Here is a 23,597-nt window from a genome sequence, read left to right as displayed (position 1 = left end):
TCCATTTGATTGGAGATCAAAGGATGAAATAAATATTTGCCTGTCTGTTTCCGAACATGTGGTGATTTCGAAGTGTGTAGTTAGGAGGAACCTAAGAGGACGTCTTTGATACCTGAGACAAACAAGTAGCAATGAAATTCATATTCTGCCTTCTCACAAATATATGGTTCTTCGTTTCAGAATATGTGATAACTTCCAAGTGTGTGGTTAGGCGGGAACCTACGAGGTCAGCTTAAATAGCTGCAAGTGAAATTATGATCAATAACATTCATATTCTTCCTTGACACAAATATTTTACGCGTTGGAAAACAACAAACACATTCTGGTAAAGAGTTTTTGCTACAGTAGTGCTTCTCCTGTCACCAATGCTTCCAACATCAAAAAAATGGCTCTGAGCACTATGGGACTTAACATTTATGGTCATCAGTCCCCTAGAACTTAGAACTACTTAAACCTAACTAACCTAAGGACAGCACACAACACCCAGCCATCTCGAGGCAGAGAAAATCCCTGACCCCGCCGGGAATCGAACCCGGGCGTGGAAAGCGAGAACGCTACCGCACGACCACGAGATGCGGGTTTCCAACATCAACTCTGTGCTATAGCGATCGACAAATCAATAGCTCCATTTCTGGTTGCCTTTGCAGTGCCACTACATCGTGATTAGGTCAGATTTTGTTAAAAGTAATGTGATGATATAGCGAAGATGCTGAGTCTAAGATAGGCACAACTAAAAGATTTTCACACTTAAAGCTTTCAGACAATGGCCTTTGTCAACAATAGGAACACACACACACACACACACATGACTGCAGTATCAGGCAACTGAAACCACACATTTCAACATGGATTTTACATTGTTTGAAAAAGTTGTGTGAAACTTATTTGATTCTTCATCACAATGGACAAGGTAAATGCTCGCATCACCAGAGTATGTTGCATTGCCATTGGCTACAGAAGGAAATCGCACACCCCCACATATTAGTTTGCGACACCTATCACTGTATGTAACAGTTTTCATTTTAATTCACCATATTCATCAATTTTTACTTTTTTTCTGGGTGAACACAAAGCAAAGATTTATCAAAAACTCATGTTTTGACATACAATTTGTGGTTGTAGTGTGTCAGAAAATAGCTCAATTACCTTGTATGCGGATACCAGTTTAAATTTTTTGATGAGTTTTTACTTGCTGTTATACATCCATGATGTTTTTAAGAAATGATGAAATTCATTACCACAAATTGTTGTATAAACATTAATTGCACATTTAATTTTCTTCAATTACACAGATTTAAAGCATTTATTGGAGAGGATTACAGTTTTTAATGACACCTGAGAATTACATATGTTTCTTCTTGTAGTTTGGGGAACAGGAAGGGAAGATTAGGGCCCTTAAGGCTAGACTGGATAGTGCCAGAGAGGAGCTGTTGAGGTTAAAGGGGGAGAAGGGTGAGGGCAGGTGGGATGTGGTGGTGAAGAACACGGGTCACAGAAAGAAGACCATATCTGACATTTTTGTCATTGGCCCAAACAATAGATTTGCCTTGCTGCCGCAGTCAACTAAGAAAGAGGTTACTTTGTCAGGCATAGGTTTGGTTCCTGTTGATGGTATTGCTGGGTGGAAATTAACAAGACATGGCCTGCATCCCAGTAGGAAAGAGAAGGGTAAATTGGCTGGGATGATATCAAAATCTTTAAGGGGGGCACACTGAAACTCATGGGAGTACCTTCCCTTTTTTTGGATAGGCTAAGATCAGTGTCCAATCGTCCAACTTTGATTTGAAACTAGATTAATGAGTAGCTCAGACAGGCAGGCAGTAGAGATGTTAAAATATCACAAAATTCTCATAACAGTATAGTGAAAAATAATGTTAGAACGTTAAAAGACTCTCATAAAAGCACAGTGATTAATAATGTTAGTATAATGCACCAGAATATCAGGGGCTTTTTTTTTTTTTTTTTTTTTTTTTTTTTTTTTTTTTTTTTTTTTTTTTATAAAAAGAACCCTCTTGTTGGTTTAGAAGATTTAGAAACCAAGGGTGGAATAGATGTACTGTACTATGCCTGTCTGAACATAATGTAATTACAGGTATGGAAACGGTAAATGTAGGCGGGTGTAAACTTTCAGCATATGTAAGTAGAGATGCTATGGAGAGAGGAGGAGTTGCCATTTATGTTAAAATCTGTCATAGTGTGAAAAATTTGGAAATTAAAAAATGTTGTGTAGAGCAACATATAGAAGAATGTGCATGTGAGCTTAAACAAAATAATGGTACTTCTATAATAGTAGCTGTGTGTAGGTCCCCACCGGGAAACTTTCAGCTATTTTTGAAAAACTTGGGTTCTTTGGTGTGCTATATGTAAGGCAGAGGGATGCAAATTATTGTTTGTGGGGATTTCAATCTAGATTTTCTGAAAGAGCTTGAAGTATTACTCGAGTCTTTCAATTTGACATCAGTTATCGATTTTCGTACTCAGGTGGTACAGTAAAGTAGCACACTGATAGATAATATTTTTACAGACCAAGATAAATTTAATCAAAGAAAAACTTTTCCTGTTAAGAATGCTCTGTCTGATAATGAAGCATAGCTAGTTACAGTATGTGACATAGCTCCATACAATAATGCAAAATAGTCCTCCAAAATAGTGCATTCAGTTAATGATTTAACAATTCAAAATTTTAGGGAAAGCTTGCAACAGTTAGACTGGAATGAACTGTACAGGGAATTTATTGCTAATTTAAAATTTAACCGATTTTGTGGTACCTTTGTTGAGTATATTTGAAAACAATGAAATATAATTGTAAGAAACCATCTAAAAAGCCATGGCTTACTAAAGGAATAAAAATATCTAGTAAACAGAAAAGGGAAATGTATCTTATAGCTAGGAGGAGTAATGATCCAGAAACATCGAAACATTAACTACTGCACTGTATTAAGAAATGTTAACAAAAAGTCCAGAAGTGTGTGCATTATGCCTGAGATAAGCACATCTGATAATAAAATTGAAACAGTTTGGAATATTGTTAAAAGGGAATCAGGGCAACTGAGCGCATAGGAAGACTGTGTTTCTATCAAATGCAATTAAGAGTTTGTTAACAAGAAGTCAGAAGTAGAAAACGTTTTTAATAATCATTTTTAAGTGTTGTAGAGAAAATAGGATCCAACTATACATTAGAAAATGTGAGGCAAGAAATGGAGGAGGCAATATATATGCAATTGATAAAACTGAAATTAAACCTACCTCACCTTATGAAATTAGTAGAATAGTAATTCACTCAAAAGTAAAAGCTCACATGGAATTGATGGCATTTCCAACAGAGTACTAAAAACTTGTTCCCAACAGATAAGTAGTAGTTCACTGAAACAAGGCATTTGTTCAGATAGATTGAAACACACTATTGTTAAATCATAGCATTAAAAAGGGGACAGGTCTGATGTTAACAACTGCCAATCTCACTTGTGACAGTCTTTTTCCAAAATTCTTGAGCAAGTAATGTATTCGAGAGTAGCATCTCATATTTGTAAAAATAAAGCACTGACAAAATGTCAGTTCGGTTTTCAGAAAAGCATTTTCAGCAGGAAATGCTGTATATACCTTCACTGATCAGACATTAAATGCATTGAATAACCGAACATAACCCATTGGGATATTTTTGTGATCTCTCAAAGGCTTTTGATTGGGTGAATCATGAAATTCCTGTAGATAAGCTTAAGTATTGTGGTATGAGTGGGACAGTGCACAAATGGTTTAATTCATATTTAACTGGAAGAATGCAGAAGGTTGAAATTAACCATACAGATAGTCTAAAAAAATAAGCAGAGTCCTCTAACTGGGGAGGTATCAAGAATGGTGACCCACAGGGTTCAGTCTTGGGTTCCTTACTGTTCTTAATATATATTAATGACTTGCCACTCTATATTCATGAGGGTGCAAAGCTACTTCTTTTTGCATGATACCAGTATAGTAATGACACCCTACAAACAAGAATCAGGTGTGGAAATTGTGAATAATGTGCTTCGGAAAATTATGAAGTGGTTCTCTGCAAATGGACTCTCACAAAATTTTGAGAAAACACAGCATATACAATTCTGTACAGAAAATGGCATAACACCATAGATAAATATAGACTATGAACAAAAGACTGTTGCTAAGGCAGAATATTCAAAATTATGGGTGTGTGCATTGATGAGGGATTGAATTGGAAGACACACATCGATGATCTGCTGAAACTGTTAAATTCAGCTACTTAAGCTATTAGGGATATTGCAAATTTTGATGATAAACATAGCAGTAAATTAGCCTATTATTCCTATTTTCGTTCACAGCTTTCATATGGCATCGTATTTTGGGGTAATTCGACATTAAGAGAAAAAGTATTCATTTCACAAAAGCTTGTAATCAGAATAATAGCTGGAGCCCACCCAAGATCACCTTGCAGACATTTATTTAAGGAGCTCCAGATATTCACAGTACCTCCGCAATACATATATTCACTTACGAAATTTGTTATTAATAACACATCCCAATTCAAAAGTAACACAAAAATGCATAGTTACAACATAGAAGAAACGATGATCTTCACTACCATGGGTTAAATCTGAGTTTGGTACAAAAAGTGGTGAATTATGCTGCCGCAAAAAATCTTTGATCTTTTGCCAAGTAGCATTAAAACTCTGACAGATAACGAACCAACACTTACAAACAAACTCAAAATTTCTGAATGACAACTCCTTCTACTCAATAGATGAATTTTTAGATATAAAGTAGTAACTGGAAAACAAATTATTTTGTGTAAAAGAAAAAAAAACACGTGGTAAAGTGACACATTCCGCATTATTACAAAATGTTGTATTCATGATTGGTAGAACAAGTATTAATGCATGTATGTATTAACATTTTCCTTGATTCTGCATTTTTTTCTGTTTCCTGTTTAAGCATGGACTGCACAGAAACATAAAAGAGGGGTTTCACTGTATCTCTAAAAGCAAGAGGAAGTTAAAGACAAAAATAGTAACTGTTTGAAATATTAGCATGCTAAATAAGCAGATAGTGCAGGAAGAGTTAATAAAATTTGATATATTGACTATTGGTGTAAATACGTAGATAGGCAAATAGTTAAAATATAACACAACAGGTGACATATAAAGACAGCAGGTAGAAAACTTGAGTTTTCTCATCTATAACAGATGATGCGCAAAACAGAAGTAAACTCGGAATCTGTTGGTAATTTTATGGGGAAGAGGTCAACAAAAGTAAAGAACTAGAAGGTAACCAAAACTTGTTTTGGGTGTGCCTGAAGTGGATAATATGAAGAGCTACTCCTTGAAGAGTAGACAGGCTGGCTAGACATACTGTGTATTAGCTGGTACAGTTTGTCTCAGTGTGGGAAGAAATATTGAAGAAAGTTGTGTATTTATTAGTTTCATGATTACACTTTTGCCTGAAATCTTATTTAACTAAAATGTAAATAATCTACAGAAGGTGGAGATTTTGTAAAATGTGCAAATGTGATAAAAACGGACAACAGACAAATGTAAGGATGGTTTTCTTGCTGTGAGGACTGGGTCTCTCTCTCTCTCCTCCTCCTCCTACATTTCAGTTCTATTCTTTCTACATAATGTTCTGTCCTGTTTTGCGAAGGAAATTCAAAACAATGCTGTGAAAAGGTCGAGACATTTTACTATACCTACAGAATACATTCCCTCTATACACATTTATGAGCCAAAACATGACCACCGGCTTAATAGCTTATTTGTCCATCTTTGATGAAATGCATCACTGATTCTGCATATCAGGGACCCAACAGTGTGTTGGTAGGTTTGTGGAGGTATGTGGCATTAGTTTTACGAACAGGTCATGTAGTTGGGGTGAATAACGGGCTGCGGTGATGGCGCCTGACAGTGACCCAGACAGGTTCCATGGGATTTACATTAGGTGAATTTGTTTGCTGAGATAGCAACATGAGTTGACTATAATGCTTCTTAATCTAATGTTGCACAGTTCTGGCTCTGAGACATGGACAGTTTAACTGCTGAAAGAGATGTCGCCGTTGGCGAAATCATCAAGCTTGAAGGGAGTAGGTGGTTCGTAGCTGTCAGCCTGTCCTAGATTACTACCACAGATCCCATGGAAGTGCAGGATAATGTCTCCCATAGGATAATACTACTCCCACCACCCTGCTTCCTTGGCATGCTGCACAATTTGAGGCAATGGCGACATTTGTGGAGGTGACCATCGACCTTGTTAGCAAAAATACTGACACATTTTCATTGATTAACAGTCAAATTCTGATGGTCCTGTGCCCACTGCAATCATAATTGATGATGATGTGGGTCAACATGTGAACACGTAGAGATGGTCTGCTGTAGAGCTCCATGTTCAAAAATGTACAATGAACAATGTGCTCCGAAACACCATCATTGTACCCTGTGGCATCTCTGCTGAAAGATCACCATCTGTCCTACTTCACAGAACAGGCAAGCCTCTGTATCCCACATTCCCTAAAGAGTCGTAGACATCCAACTATTTACCACCTAGTGATGGCTTCACTGTTCTTTTACCTCATTATGCAGAAGCTCAGGACAGTAGCACATGAACATTTAACCAGATTCACTGTTTTTGAGGTACTCATTCACAGGCTCTGCGTAATACTACTACTCCCTTTGTTAAAGTCACTTATCTGAGTTGATTTCCCAGTTTGCAGCCCATATGTTTGGTAAGGTGATTCCCCTGCCCTTGTCTGCTCTGCTGATATCCTTTTGCTAGTGCATCATCCAACATCGCAGTGGGCAGTGGTCATAATGTTTCGGCTTATCAATGTATATATAACTGTTTTTTGTGTAGATTATATGAAATTGTTTGTTTCATTTGGTATTTTTCTTCCTTTTTTTTTTTGTAGAGGGCGAAGCACACCACCTCATGACCTGAAAACTTTCTCTTTACCATCCCAAAGTCCATTCTACAGTTCCGAAAGTTCGCTGCATACCGTTTTTCTTGTTTCTTTGTGAGTCACTGTCAACATCTTGGGAACTCGCCTGGCACAAACCTTTAACGCCAATTTTTTCAGTATTCTACTAACTCTTCTTTCCCCTATCCCAATGTAGCGTGACAATTCGTTAACTGTGATGCGTCTGTCAGCAGTCACCAATTTGTTAACTCTCTGTACATTGTCTGGAATGTGTGCAGAACGAGGCCTGCCTTTGCGAGGACAATCCTCAATATTGCTGTGCCCACTTTTGTCACGTAACCTGCTTGCCCGCTGACTAACTGTACTGCAATCGACAGCAGCATCTCCATACCCCCTTTTCATCCTTTTGTGGGTGTTTCCCACTGTCTCATTTTCACAGCACAGGAATTCTATGACAGCATGTTGCTTCTGACGAACGTCAAGTGCAGTAGCCATCTTGAAGACATGCTGTGACACTGCCACTCATAGGAACAGGTTGAACTAAGTTTGAAAACAAGCAGGATGGATGTATCTACACACAGTAAAACTTTCACACATACAGAAAGAAAACTGTATTTTTACAAAAAATAGTGTTCATTTCTTTTGGAGTGACCCTCGTATGCTGATAATTTGAAGCTCCTGTGAAAAACCCATAAGATCAAAGCTAAAAATTCCATTATTTTACGCTTCTCCCTAGTAAGGTTTACCTCGATTCTGTGTTCTTACTGGATCTCTCTCTTGCCTTTGTTCCGTTTTCTTCCTGTGGACATTTGATGTGACTAAACAAGTTATAAGTGGCACGAAATACAGGCAGTTTTCATCGGGTGTGGTGGGGGAGTTAAGGTAATATTTTATTCTGTTACAGAGAGAGGAGATGTGAGAGAGGAAATGCTGACATAATCCACACTGCCTACACAACTTGCAATGTTTAGCTTCACTGCACAATTATGACACAACTACTGCTAAATTGTCACAGCAATGGTAAAACAGAACAGTCAATGTGTAGTGTTTTGGAGGGGGCCCAGCTGCCACCTTCTCTTGTGCCATTTATATCTTAGTCTCATCTTTTTGCATGTCTTTCAGGTGTACCTTATTCAGAAACAGCATTGATCATCAGCCTTTTAAGTTCAAACCTGAGTCTCAAAGCATATGCTTGGTCAGAAATGGTCATTTTTGGCTATTGTCCTCCTATTGGCTGGTGACTTGTTGCATCACCCAACAGCCAGTGCAGCTACCACACTACTCTAACACACGTAATAGCCTACAAAACATTAAAAATCCCTAAAGTATTGTATTATAAAGTATAAATAAACAGGCACAAAAGCTATAAATCAAAGTTGATGCGAGAATTTTGTTCTCCTCCTCCTAGGTAGCAATTTTATCAACACTCATGACATCAACTGACAAACCCATATCAACTCCATAAACATACAAGAAAGACATTTCATAATTTTGCACCATATAATAGACCTTTTATTTTTATTTTTTTATTTTTTATTTTTTTTTAGAGAGAGAGAGAGAGAGTGTTTTGCCACTAGTGGTGCTGTAGGATACGTAATTCAAGTCTTATCACTTCTGCTAATAATGTATGAGGTAATTCAGCAATTTCCCAACAATCTTCTGCCCCAAATTATATATCAGAAAGTGTAGTTTTGAGGGTTCTTTCGTTTTACATTCACCTAAAAAATGGCAAAAGTTTATAGCCTACATGATGAAATAAACAGGAAACTATGAAATATGATTAAAACTGTCAGATTACTTCATCTTGGATGTTCATTTTCCACCTGCATCTAATAGCTGTAGAGCATGGTGACGTCACACTAATGCAGTGGCTCCTAGCATATAGAATGATAAACAGCAAGCTCACTTCGCGACTTGTTCTAAAGTACAGCTGATACGATCAGTGTACAGCATATTGAGTGACTGTGGCTTCCGTTTAGGTTTGATTTATACAACTATACTTCATACGCTCTTCACTACCGTGTGTAAATTTTGCTTACTGTAGTCCTGCTCAGAGCCTGTCGACAGAATCTGGAACGTATTGTGCCTCTAAAGACTGCAGCCAATATAGGCTACTACATTTGCTATATGTGTTACGACTGTTAAGTGGACATGTTCAGTGAACAGTTGTAAGATGGCTTGTTCGTCTTTATTGCAGTACTCAATGATGTTTGATGCATTGTGACAGCAGACTGATTGTTTTAAATGTAACAAATTGCTGGGACAGAGAAGTACTGAAATCACAGCAAGCTTATGATTATTTCATATTCCTTGATAATAAGTACCACATGTGAAGGAAAACTTGGGTGTTTGTACGTGATTTCATGAAACCTCCTGTGTTTACACTGCAGCAAACAATGAGTTCAAAGTGCAAACGACGCATGTTGGCAATACTACAGAATGCTCCACTTTGACTACTTGGCCACTAAGGTCGAGCAGGCTTCACACACGCGTGTTGTCACTAGTGGGCTTTCGACTATGGATTTTAGTGAGTGTATGTGAATGACGCCAGTGTGAACTGTGTGCATTTCAATAATTTATTTCCTTTGTAGTGTGTGTGCTACAGTGTGCCGCTTTAAAGCAGTGGTCATTGAAAATGTATCACTAACACATCACCCTTATCATTAAATGTTGGTTAATAAAGCATCAAATGTATAAGGCTTCAAGAGGTTTGATAATTGAGATGAGGTGAGAGGGACAAATTAGATTATTAATCTGTAGCACGATGAATAAAGTTGTGGTTTTGTGTGTTACAGATGTTAGGTTCTAATCCTGCTACATGCTAACATTTTTTTCCCCCATTTTAGTGTTGTTAATGCATTGTGGGGATTCGTTATGAATAAAATATTTGTATGTTCTGCAGTATTCAGTATTATTTAACATTTCCATTTGATTGGAGATCAAAGGATGAAATAAATATTTGCCTGTCTGTTTCCGAACATGTGGTGATTTCGAAGTGTGTAGTTAGGAGGAACCTAAGAGGACGTCTTTGATACCTGAGACAAACAAGTAGCAATGAAATTCATATTCTGCCTTCTCACAAATATATGGTTCTTCGTTTCAGAATATGTGATAACTTCCAAGTGTGTGGTTAGGCGGGAACCTACGAGGTCAGCTTAAATAGCTGCAAGTGAAATTATGATCAATAACATTCATATTCTTCCTTGACACAAATATTTTACGCGTTGGAAAACAACAAACACATTCTGGTAAAGAGTTTTTGCTACAGTAGTGCTTCTCCTGTCACCAATGCTTCCAACATCAAAAAAATGGCTCTGAGCACTATGGGACTTAACATTTATGGTCATCAGTCCCCTAGAACTTAGAACTACTTAAACCTAACTAACCTAAGGACAGCACACAACACCCAGCCATCTCGAGGCAGAGAAAATCCCTGACCCCGCCGGGAATCGAACCCGGGCGTGGAAAGCGAGAACGCTACCGCACGACCACGAGATGCGGGTTTCCAACATCAACTCTGTGCTATAGCGATCGACAAATCAATAGCTCCATTTCTGGTTGCCTTTGCAGTGCCACTACATCGTGATTAGGTCAGATTTTGTTAAAAGTAATGTGATGATATAGCGAAGATGCTGAGTCTAAGATAGGCACAACTAAAAGATTTTCACACTTAAAGCTTTCAGACAATGGCCTTTGTCAACAATAGGAACACACACACACACACACACATGACTGCAGTATCAGGCAACTGAAACCACACATTTCAACATGGATTTTACATTGTTTGAAAAAGTTGTGTGAAACTTATTTGATTCTTCATCACAATGGACAAGGTAAATGCTCGCATCACCAGAGTATGTTGCATTGCCATTGGCTACAGAAGGAAATCGCACACCCCCACATATTAGTTTGCGACACCTATCACTGTATGTAACAGTTTTCATTTTAATTCACCATATTCATCAATTTTTACTTTTTTTCTGGGTGAACACAAAGCAAAGATTTATCAAAAACTCATGTTTTGACATACAATTTGTGGTTGTAGTGTGTCAGAAAATAGCTCAATTACCTTGTATGCGGATACCAGTTTAAATTTTTTGATGAGTTTTTACTTGCTGTTATACATCCATGATGTTTTTAAGAAATGATGAAATTCATTACCACAAATTGTTGTATAAACATTAATTGCACATTTAATTTTCTTCAATTACACAGATTTAAAGCATTTATTGGAGAGGATTACAGTTTTTAATGACACCTGAGAATTACATATGTTTCTTCTTGTAGTTTGGGGAACAGGAAGGGAAGATTAGGGCCCTTAAGGCTAGACTGGATAGTGCCAGAGAGGAGCTGTTGAGGTTAAAGGGGGAGAAGGGTGAGGGCAGGTGGGATGTGGTGGTGAAGAACACGGGTCACAGAAAGAAGACCATATCTGACATTTTTGTCATTGGCCCAAACAATAGATTTGCCTTGCTGCCGCAGTCAACTAAGAAAGAGGTTACTTTGTCAGGCATAGGTTTGGTTCCTGTTGATGGTATTGCTGGGTGGAAATTAACAAGACATGGCCTGCATCCCAGTAGGAAAGAGAAGGGTAAATTGGCTGGGATGATATCAAAATCTTTAAGGGGGGCACACTGAAACTCATGGGAGTACCTTCCCTTTTTTTGGATAGGCTAAGATCAGTGTCCAATCGTCCAACTTTGATTTGAAACTAGATTAATGAGTAGCTCAGACAGGCAGGCAGTAGAGATGTTAAAATATCACAAAATTCTCATAACAGTATAGTGAAAAATAATGTTAGAACGTTAAAAGACTCTCATAAAAGCACAGTGATTAATAATGTTAGTATAATGCACCAGAATATCAGGGGCTTTTTTTTTTTTTTTTTTTTTTTTTTTTTTTTTTTTTTTTTTTTATAAAAAGAACCCTCTTGTTGGTTTAGAAGATTTAGAAACCAAGGGTGGAATAGATGTACTGTACTATGCCTGTCTGAACATAATGTAATTACAGGTATGGAAACGGTAAATGTAGGCGGGTGTAAACTTTCAGCATATGTAAGTAGAGATGCTATGGAGAGAGGAGGAGTTGCCATTTATGTTAAAATCTGTCATAGTGTGAAAAATTTGGAAATTAAAAAATGTTGTGTAGAGCAACATATAGAAGAATGTGCATGTGAGCTTAAACAAAATAATGGTACTTCTATAATAGTAGCTGTGTGTAGGTCCCCACCGGGAAACTTTCAGCTATTTTTGAAAAACTTGGGTTCTTTGGTGTGCTATATGTAAGGCAGAGGGATGCAAATTATTGTTTGTGGGGATTTCAATCTAGATTTTCTGAAAGAGCTTGAAGTATTACTCGAGTCTTTCAATTTGACATCAGTTATCGATTTTCGTACTCAGGTGGTACAGTAAAGTAGCACACTGATAGATAATATTTTTACAGACCAAGATAAATTTAATCAAAGAAAAACTTTTCCTGTTAAGAATGCTCTGTCTGATAATGAAGCATAGCTAGTTACAGTATGTGACATAGCTCCATACAATAATGCAAAATAGTCCTCCAAAATAGTGCATTCAGTTAATGATTTAACAATTCAAAATTTTAGGGAAAGCTTGCAACAGTTAGACTGGAATGAACTGTACAGGGAATTTATTGCTAATTTAAAATTTAACCGATTTTGTGGTACCTTTGTTGAGTATATTTGAAAACAATGAAATATAATTGTAAGAAACCATCTAAAAAGCCATGGCTTACTAAAGGAATAAAAATATCTAGTAAACAGAAAAGGGAAATGTATCTTATAGCTAGGAGGAGTAATGATCCAGAAACATCGAAACATTAACTACTGCACTGTATTAAGAAATGTTAACAAAAAGTCCAGAAGTGTGTGCATTATGCCTGAGATAAGCACATCTGATAATAAAATTGAAACAGTTTGGAATATTGTTAAAAGGGAATCAGGGCAACTGAGCGCATAGGAAGACTGTGTTTCTATCAAATGCAATTAAGAGTTTGTTAACAAGAAGTCAGAAGTAGAAAACGTTTTTAATAATCATTTTTAAGTGTTGTAGAGAAAATAGGATCCAACTATACATTAGAAAATGTGAGGCAAGAAATGGAGGAGGCAATATATATGCAATTGATAAAACTGAAATTAAACCTACCTCACCTTATGAAATTAGTAGAATAGTAATTCACTCAAAAGTAAAAGCTCACATGGAATTGATGGCATTTCCAACAGAGTACTAAAAACTTGTTCCCAACAGATAAGTAGTAGTTCACTGAAACAAGGCATTTGTTCAGATAGATTGAAACACACTATTGTTAAATCATAGCATTAAAAAGGGGACAGGTCTGATGTTAACAACTGCCAATCTCACTTGTGACAGTCTTTTTCCAAAATTCTTGAGCAAGTAATGTATTCGAGAGTAGCATCTCATATTTGTAAAAATAAAGCACTGACAAAATGTCAGTTCGGTTTTCAGAAAAGCATTTTCAGCAGGAAATGCTGTATATACCTTCACTGATCAGACATTAAATGCATTGAATAACCGAACATAACCCATTGGGATATTTTTGTGATCTCTCAAAGGCTTTTGATTGGGTGAATCATGAAATTCCTGTAGATAAGCTTAAGTATTGTGGTATGAGTGGGACAGTGCACAAATGGTTTAATTCATATTTAACTGGAAGAATGCAGAAGGTTGAAATTAACCATACAGATAGTCTAAAAAAATAAGCAGAGTCCTCTAACTGGGGAGGTATCAAGAATGGTGACCCACAGGGTTCAGTCTTGGGTTCCTTACTGTTCTTAATATATATTAATGACTTGCCACTCTATATTCATGAGGGTGCAAAGCTACTTCTTTTTGCATGATACCAGTATAGTAATGACACCCTACAAACAAGAATCAGGTGTGGAAATTGTGAATAATGTGCTTCGGAAAATTATGAAGTGGTTCTCTGCAAATGGACTCTCACAAAATTTTGAGAAAACACAGCATATACAATTCTGTACAGAAAATGGCATAACACCATAGATAAATATAGACTATGAACAAAAGACTGTTGCTAAGGCAGAATATTCAAAATTATGGGTGTGTGCATTGATGAGGGATTGAATTGGAAGACACACATCGATGATCTGCTGAAACTGTTAAATTCAGCTACTTAAGCTATTAGGGATATTGCAAATTTTGATGATAAACATAGCAGTAAATTAGCCTATTATTCCTATTTTCGTTCACAGCTTTCATATGGCATCGTATTTTGGGGTAATTCGACATTAAGAGAAAAAGTATTCATTTCACAAAAGCTTGTAATCAGAATAATAGCTGGAGCCCACCCAAGATCACCTTGCAGACATTTATTTAAGGAGCTCCAGATATTCACAGTACCTCCGCAATACATATATTCACTTACGAAATTTGTTATTAATAACACATCCCAATTCAAAAGTAACACAAAAATGCATAGTTACAACATAGAAGAAACGATGATCTTCACTACCATGGGTTAAATCTGAGTTTGGTACAAAAAGTGGTGAATTATGCTGCCGCAAAAAATCTTTGATCTTTTGCCAAGTAGCATTAAAACTCTGACAGATAACGAACCAACACTTACAAACAAACTCAAAATTTCTGAATGACAACTCCTTCTACTCAATAGATGAATTTTTAGATATAAAGTAGTAACTGGAAAACAAATTATTTTGTGTAAAAGAAAAAAAAAACACGTGGTAAAGTGACACATTCCGCATTATTACAAAATGTTGTATTCATGATTGGTAGAACAAGTATTAATGCATGTATGTATTAACATTTTCCTTGATTCTGCATTTTTTTCTGTTTCCTGTTTAAGCATGGACTGCACAGAAACATAAAAGAGGGGTTTCACTGTATCTCTAAAAGCAAGAGGAAGTTAAAGACAAAAATAGTAACTGTTTGAAATATTAGCATGCTAAATAAGCAGATAGTGCAGGAAGAGTTAATAAAATTTGATATATTGACTATTGGTGTAAATACGTAGATAGGCAAATAGTTAAAATATAACACAACAGGTGACATATAAAGACAGCAGGTAGAAAACTTGAGTTTTCTCATCTATAACAGATGATGCGCAAAACAGAAGTAAACTCGGAATCTGTTGGTAATTTTATGGGGAAGAGGTCAACAAAAGTAAAGAACTAGAAGGTAACCAAAACTTGTTTTGGGTGTGCCTGAAGTGGATAATATGAAGAGCTACTCCTTGAAGAGTAGACAGGCTGGCTAGACATACTGTGTATTAGCTGGTACAGTTTGTCTCAGTGTGGGAAGAAATATTGAAGAAAGTTGTGTATTTATTAGTTTCATGATTACACTTTTGCCTGAAATCTTATTTAACTAAAATGTAAATAATCTACAGAAGGTGGAGATTTTGTAAAATGTGCAAATGTGATAAAAACGGACAACAGACAAATGTAAGGATGGTTTTCTTGCTGTGAGGACTGGGTCTCTCTCTCTCTCCTCCTCCTCCTACATTTCAGTTCTATTCTTTCTACATAATGTTCTGTCCTGTTTTGCGAAGGAAATTCAAAACAATGCTGTGAAAAGGTCGAGACATTTTACTATACCTACAGAATACATTCCCTCTATACACATTTATGAGCCAAAACATGACCACCGGCTTAATAGCTTATTTGTCCATCTTTGATGAAATGCATCACTGATTCTGCATATCAGGGACCCAACAGTGTGTTGGTAGGTTTGTGGAGGTATGTGGCATTAGTTTTACGAACAGGTCATGTAGTTGGGGTGAATAACGGGCTGCGGTGATGGCGCCTGACAGTGACCCAGACAGGTTCCATGGGATTTACATTAGGTGAATTTGTTTGCTGAGATAGCAACATGAGTTGACTATAATGCTTCTTAATCTAATGTTGCACAGTTCTGGCTCTGAGACATGGACAGTTTAACTGCTGAAAGAGATGTCGCCGTTGGCGAAATCATCAAGCTTGAAGGGAGTAGGTGGTTCGTAGCTGTCAGCCTGTCCTAGATTACTACCACAGATCCCATGGAAGTGCAGGATAATGTCTCCCATAGGATAATACTACTCCCACCACCCTGCTTCCTTGGCATGCTGCACAATTTGAGGCAATGGCGACATTTGTGGAGGTGACCATCGACCTTGTTAGCAAAAATACTGACACATTTTCATTGATTAACAGTCAAATTCTGATGGTCCTGTGCCCACTGCAATCATAATTGATGATGATGTGGGTCAACATGTGAACACGTAGAGATGGTCTGCTGTAGAGCTCCATGTTCAAAAATGTACAATGAACAATGTGCTCCGAAACACCATCATTGTACCCTGTGGCATCTCTGCTGAAAGATCACCATCTGTCCTACTTCACAGAACAGGCAAGCCTCTGTATCCCACATTCCCTAAAGAGTCGTAGACATCCAACTATTTACCACCTAGTGATGGCTTCACTGTTCTTTTACCTCATTATGCAGAAGCTCAGGACAGTAGCACATGAACATTTAACCAGATTCACTGTTTTTGAGGTACTCATTCACAGGCTCTGCGTAATACTACTACTCCCTTTGTTAAAGTCACTTATCTGAGTTGATTTCCCAGTTTGCAGCCCATATGTTTGGTAAGGTGATTCCCCTGCCCTTGTCTGCTCTGCTGATATCCTTTTGCTAGTGCATCATCCAACATCGCAGTGGGCAGTGGTCATAATGTTTCGGCTTATCAATGTATATATAACTGTTTTTTGTGTAGATTATATGAAATTGTTTGTTTCATTTGGTATTTTTCTTCCTTTTTTTTTTTGTAGAGGGCGAAGCACACCACCTCATGACCTGAAAACTTTCTCTTTACCATCCCAAAGTCCTGTGCGACTCCGCTCATCGGTAAGTTTGCTGTGTTAGCTATAAGCTGGACAAATAACCATTTATCGTAGATACAAGAGATTAGAATTGTAAGTTAACATTCAATTGTGTGGTAATAGTCAGAGATTATACACTCCTGGAAATTGAAATGAGAACACCGTGAATTCATTGTCCCAGGAAGGGGAAACTTTATTGACACATTCCTGGGGTCAGATACATCACATGATCACACTGACAGAACCACAGGCACATAGACACAGGCAACAGAGCATGCACAATGTCGGCACTAATACAGTGTATATCCACCTTTCGCAGCAATGCAGGCTGCTATTCTCCGATGGAGACGATCGTAGAGATGCTAGATGTAGTCCTGTGGAACGGCTTGCCATGCCATTTCCACCTGGCACCTCAGTTGGACCAGCGTTCGTGCTGGACGTGCAGACCGCGTGAGACGACGCTTCATCCAGTCCCAAACATGCTCAATGGGGGACAGATCCGGAGCTCTTGCTGGCCAGGGTAGTTGACTTACACCTTCTAGAGCACATTGGGTGGCACGGGATACATGCGGACATGCATTGTCCTGTTGGAACAGCAAGTTCCCTTGCCGGTCTAGGAATGGCAGAACGATGGGTTCGATGATCGTTTGGATGTACCGTGCACTATTCAGTGTCCCCTCGACGATCACCAGAGGTGTACAGCCAGTGTAGGAGATCGCTCCCCACACCATGATGCCGGGTGTTGGCCCTGTGTGCCTCGGTCGTATGCAGTCCTGATTGTGGCGCTCACCTGCACGGTGCCAAACACGCATACGACCATCATTGGCACCAAGGCAGAAGCGACTCTCATCGCTGAAGACGACACGTCTCCATTCGTCCCTCTATTCACACCTGTCGCGATACCACTGGAGGTGGGCTGCACGATGTTGGGGCGTGAGCGGAAAACGGCCTAACGGTGTGCGGGACCGTAGCCCAGCTTCATGGAGACGGTTGCGAATGGTCCTCGCCGATACCCCAGGAGCAACAGTGTCCCTAATTTACTGGGAAGTGGCGGTGCGGTCCCCTACGGCACTGCGTAGGATCCTACGGTCTTGGCGTACATCCGTGCGTCGCTGCGGTCCGGTCCCAGGTCGACGGGCATGTGCACCTTCCGCCGACCACTGGCGACAACATCGATGTACTGTGGAGACCGCACGCCCCACGTGTTGAGCAATTCGGCGGTACGTCCACCCGGCCTCCCGCATGCCCACTATACGCCCTCGCTCAAAGTCCGTCAACTGCACATACGGTCCACGTCCACACTGTCGCGGCATGCTACCATTGCTAAAGACTGCAATGGAGCTCCGTATGCCACGGCAAACTGGCTGACACTGACGGCGGCGGTGCACAAATGCTGCGCAGCTAGCGCCATTCGACGGCCAACACCGCGGTTCCTTGTCTGTCCGCTGTGCCGTGCGTGTGATCATTGCTTGTACAGCCCTCTCGCAGTGTCCGGAGCAAGTATGGTGGGTCTGATACACCGGTGTCAATGTGTTCTTTTTTCCATTTCCAGGAGTGTACGTTTTACCTTCTGGAAATTGAAATTTAGATACCCTGCTGCAGTGATCTGATACAAATAAATTATTGATGTACTGCACACGTTGCACACTGTGTGTGGTCATACACCTACAGACAGGTTGCTCTGCACAGCAATTTCAGTGTTTGGTATAGTGTTTCGTAGCTACAATGCAGTCCTGGGATTGTGCGTAGGGACGGTCAGTCATAAATGTGTCTAATTAGTCCTATTTGAAGATGATGCTTTTTCATTGCTTCCACATGTTGCCATAAACAAAGGATGTTGCCAGTAATGCAAATTGAGTAAGATGTTGTTGTGTTCTTCTGTCCAAAGACTGGTTTGATGCAAATCTTCTTGCTTCGATATCCTGTACAAGCTTCCTCATCTCTGAGTAACTATTGTGATCTACATCTTTCTAAATCTGCTAACTGTATTCGTCTCTTAATTTCACTGTATAACTTTTACCCCCCACACATCCCTCAAGTATTAAATTGGTGATTCCTTGATGGCTAAGAATGTGTCCTACAAAACGAACTCTCCTTCTAGTCAGGTTGTGCCACAAATTTCTTTTCTCGCCAATTCTGTTCAGTACTACCTCATTAGTTACGTGATCTACTGACCTCATCTTCAGCATTCTCTTGTAACTTCACATTTCAGAAGCTTCTATTCTCGTTTTGTGCTACATTCCATACTAATACTTTCATAAGAGACTTCCTGGCACTCAAAACTGTACTCAATGTTAACCAATTTCTTTTCTTCAGAAACTTTTTTCTTGCCATTGCCAGTCTACGTTTTATGTCCTCCCTATTTCAACCATTGTCTGTTGTTTTGCTGCCAAAATAGCAAAACTTAAAGTGTCTCATTTCCTACTCTAATTTCCTCAGCATCACCTGATTTAATTGACATTCCATTATCCTCATTGTGCTGTTCTTGATGTTCATATTATCCTCCTCTCAAGGCACTGTCCATTTTGTTCAGCTGCTCTTCCAAGTCCTTTCCTGTCTCTGTCAGAATTACAGTGTCATTGGCAAACCTCAAAGTTTTTATTTCTTGTGCCTGGACTTCAATTCCTACTCCAAATTTTTCTTTTGTTTCCTTCACTGCTTCATGAATTCACAGATTTAATAATGTCAGGGATAGGCGACAACCCTGTCTCACTCATAGCCTTTCATTCCCTGTGTTTTACCCCTGCCACGTTTGGAATTTGAAAGACTATTCCAGTCAACAGTGCTAAAAGCTTTCTGTTCACAAATGCTATAAATGTAGGTTTGCCTTTCCTTAACTTATCTGCTATGAAAAGCCATAGGTCAATATTGGCTCATGTGTTGCCGCATTTCTCTGAAATCTAAAGTGATCTTCCCAAAGGTTGGCTTCTACTAGTTTTTCTATTGTAATGCAACTGTGACTTTCACACCTGTCAGCCCCTGCTTTCTTTAGGTTGTTGTTGTTGTTGTTGTTGTTGTCTTCAGTCCTGAGACTGGTTTGATGCAGCTCTCCATGCTACTCTATCCTGTGCAAGCTGCTTCATCTCCTTGTACCTACTGCAACCTACATCCTTCTGAATCTGCTTAGTGTACTCATCTCTCGGTCTCCCTCTACGATTGTCACCCTCCACGCTGCCCTCCAATGCTAAATTTGTGATCCCTTGATGCCTCGAAACATGTCCTACCAACCGATCCCTTCTTCTAGTCAAGTTGTGCCACAAAATTCTCTTCTCCCCAATCCTATTCAATACCTCCTCATTACTTACGTGATCTATCCATCTTATCTTCAGTATTCTTCTGTAGCACCACATTTCGAAAGCTTCTATTCTCTTCTTGTCCAAACTAGTTATTGTCCATGTTTCACTTCCATACATGGCTACACTCCAAACAAATACTTTCAGAAACGACTTCCTGATACATAAATCTATATTCGATGTTACCAAATTTGTCTGCTTCAGAAACGCTTTCCTTGCCATTGCCAGTCTACATTTTATATCCTCTGTAATTCGACCATCAAAAGTTATTTTGCTCCCCAAATAGCAAAACTCCTTTACTATTTTAAGCGTCTCATTTCCTAATCTAATCCCCTAAGCATTTGACTACATTCCATTACCCTCGATTTGCTTTTGTTGATGTCCATCTTATACCCTCCTTTCAAGACACTGTCCTTTCCGTTCAACTGCTCTTCCAAGTCCTTTGCCGTCTCTGACAGAATTATAATGTCATCGGCGAACCTCAAAGTTTTTACTTCTTCTCCGTGAATTTTAATACCTACTCCAAATTTTTCTTTTGTTTCCTTTACTGCTTGCTCAATATACAGATTGAATAACATCGGGGATAGGCTACAACCCTGTCTCACTCCTTTCTCAACCACTGCTTCCCTTTCATGCCCCTCGACTTATGACTGCCACCTGGTTTCTGTACAAATTGTAAATAGCCTTTCGCTCCCTGTATTTTACCCATGCCACCTTTAGAATTTGAAAGAGAGTATTCCAGTCAACATTGTCAAAAGCTTTCTCTAAGTCTACAAATGCTAGAAACATAGGTTTGCCTTTTCTTAATCTTTCTTCTAAGATAAGTCGTAAGGCCAGTATTGCCTCACGTGTTCCAACATTTCGACGGAATCCAAACTGATCCTCCCCGAGGTCCGCATCTACCAGTTTTTCCATTCGTCTGTAAAGAATTCGCGTTAGTATTTTGCAGCTCTGACTTATTAAACTGATAGTTCAGTAATTTTCACATCTGTCAGCACCTGCTTTCTTTGGGATTGGAGTTATTATATTCTTCTTGAAGTCTGACAGTATTTCGCCTGTTTCATACATCTTGCTCACCAGCTGGTAGAGTTTTGTTATGACTGGCTCTCCCAAGGCCGTCAGTAGTTCTAATGGAATGTTGTCTACTCCGAGGGTCTTGTTTCGATTCAGGTCTTTCAGTGCTCTGTCAAAATCTTCACGCAGTATCGTAACTCTCATTTCATCTTCATCTACATCCTCTTCCATTTCCATAATATTGTCCTCAAGTACATCGCCCTTGTATAAACCTTCTATATACTCCTTCCACCTTTCTGCCTTACCTTCTTTGCTTAGAACTGGGTTGCCATCTGAGCTCTTGATATTCGTACATGTTGTTCTCTTCTCTCCAAAGGTCTCTTTCATTTTCCTGTAGGCAGTATCTATCTTACCCCTAGTGAGATAAGCCTCTGCATCCTTACATTTGTCCTCTAGCCATCCCTGCTTAGCCATTTTTCACTTCCTGTCGATCTCATTTTTGAGACGTTTGTATTCCTTTTTGCCTGCTTCATTTACTGCATTTTTATATTTTCTCCTTTCATCAATTAAATTCAATATTTATTCTGTTACCCAAGGATTTCTACTAGCCCTTGTCTTTTTACCTACTTTATCCTCTGCTGCCTATCCCTCAGAGCTACCCATTCTTCTTCTACTTTATTTCTTTCCCCTATTCCTGTCAATTGTTCCCTTATGCTCTCCCTGAAACTCTGTACAACCTCTGGTTCTTTCAGTTTATCCAGATCCCATCTCCTTAATTTCCCACATTTTTGCAGTTTCTTCAGTTTTAATCTACAGGTCATAACCAGTAGATTGTGGTCAGAGTCCACATCTGCCCCTGGAAATGTCTTAAAATTTAAAACCTGGTTCCTAAATCTCTGTCTTACCATTATATAATCTATCTGATACCTTTTAGTATCTCCAGGGTTCTTCCATGTATACAAACTTCTTTCATGATTCTTAAACCAAGTGTTAGCTATGATTAAGTTGTGCTCTGTGCAAAATTCTACCAAGTGGCTTCCTCTTTCATTTCTTAGCCCCAATCCATATTCACCTACTATGTTTCCTTCTCTCCCTTTTCCTACACTCGAATTCCAGTCACCCATTACTATTAAATTTTCGATTCCCTTCACTATCTGAATAATTTCTTTTATTTCATCGTACTTTTCTTCAATTTCTTCATCTGCAGAGCTAGTTGGCATATAAACTTGTACTACTGTAGTAGGTGTGGGCTTCGTATCTATCTTGGCCACAATAATGCGTTCACTATGTTGTTTGTAGTAGCTTACCCGCATTCCTATTTTCCTATTCATTATTAAACCTACTCCTGGATTACGCCTATTTGATTTTGTGTTTATAACCCTGTAGTCACCTGACCAGAAGTCTTGTTCCTCCTGCCACCGAACTTCACTAATTCCCACTATATCTAACTTTAACCTATCCATTTCCCTTTTTAAATTTTCTAACCTACCTGCCGATTAAGGGATCTGACATTCCATGCTCTGATCCGTAGAACACGAGTTTTCTTTCTCCTGATAATGACATCCTCTTGAGTAGTCCCCGCCCGGAGATCCGAATGGGGGACTGTTTTACCTCCGGAATATTTTACCCAAGAGGACGCCATCATCATTTAATCATACAGTAAAGCTGCATGCCCTAGGGAAAAATTAAGGCTGTAGTTTCCCCTCCTTGCTTTCAGCCGTTCGCAGTACCAGCACAGCAAGGCCGTTTTGGTTAATGTTACAAGGCCAGATCAGTCAATCATCCAGACTGTTGCCCTTGCAACTACTGAAAAGGCTGCTGCCCCTCTTCAGGAACCACACGTTTGTCTGGCCTCTCAACAGATACCCCTCCGTTGTGGTTGCACCTACGGTACGGCCATCTGTATCGCTGAGGCACGCATAGCCTCCCCACCAACAGCAAGGTCCATGGTTCATGGGATAGTAATCATATTCTTCTTGAAGTCTGTGGTATTTTGCCTGTGTCACACTTCTTGCTTACCAGGTGGTGTTTTGTCATGGCTGGCACTCCCAGGGCCTTGTTTTGACATAGGTCTTTCAGTGCTCTGTCAGATTCTTCATGCAGTATCATGTCTCCCATCTCATCTTCATCATCTACCATTTCCATAATACTGCTCTCAAATGAATCTCCCTTGTACAGACACCCTATATACTCCTCCCACTTTTCTGCTATCCCTTATTTGGTTAGGATGCTTTCCTTTATTTGGTCAGGACTGGTTTTCCATCTGAACTCCTGACGTTCATACAGGTAGTTAACTTTTCCCCAAAGGTCTCTTTAATTTTACTGTAGGTGGCATCCATCTTTCCCCTAGTGATATGTGCTTCTAAATCCATACAGTTGTCCTCACCATTCCTGCTTTGCCGTTTTGCACTTGCTGTCAGCCTCATTTTTTGAGGTGTTGGCATTCTCTTTTGCCTTATTTAATGCATTTATTTTCTCCTTTCATCAATTAAATTCAGTATCT

The 23,597-nt window shown here is 39.0% G+C and overlaps 1 protein-coding gene across 2 annotated transcripts in view; it reads left to right on the top strand.

Moving 5' to 3' along the window:
* LOC126355049 (platelet binding protein GspB) overlaps positions 1-23,597 on the top strand; it is a 309,208-nt gene that overhangs the window by 232,508 nt on the left and 53,103 nt on the right. For both annotated transcript variants that reach the window (XM_050005202.1, XM_050005201.1), the window contains exon 28: positions 16,737-16,812. In XM_050005202.1, the coding sequence (XP_049861159.1) occupies positions 16,737-16,812 (76 nt within the window). The remainder of the gene's footprint in view (positions 1-16,736; positions 16,813-23,597) is intronic.

Source organism: Schistocerca gregaria, chromosome 3 (assembly GCF_023897955.1).
Source record: "Schistocerca gregaria isolate iqSchGreg1 chromosome 3, iqSchGreg1.2, whole genome shotgun sequence".
In the NCBI taxonomy this organism is placed as follows: domain Eukaryota; kingdom Metazoa; phylum Arthropoda; class Insecta; order Orthoptera; family Acrididae; genus Schistocerca; species Schistocerca gregaria.
This window is presented reverse-complemented; position numbering and strand designations above follow the sequence as displayed.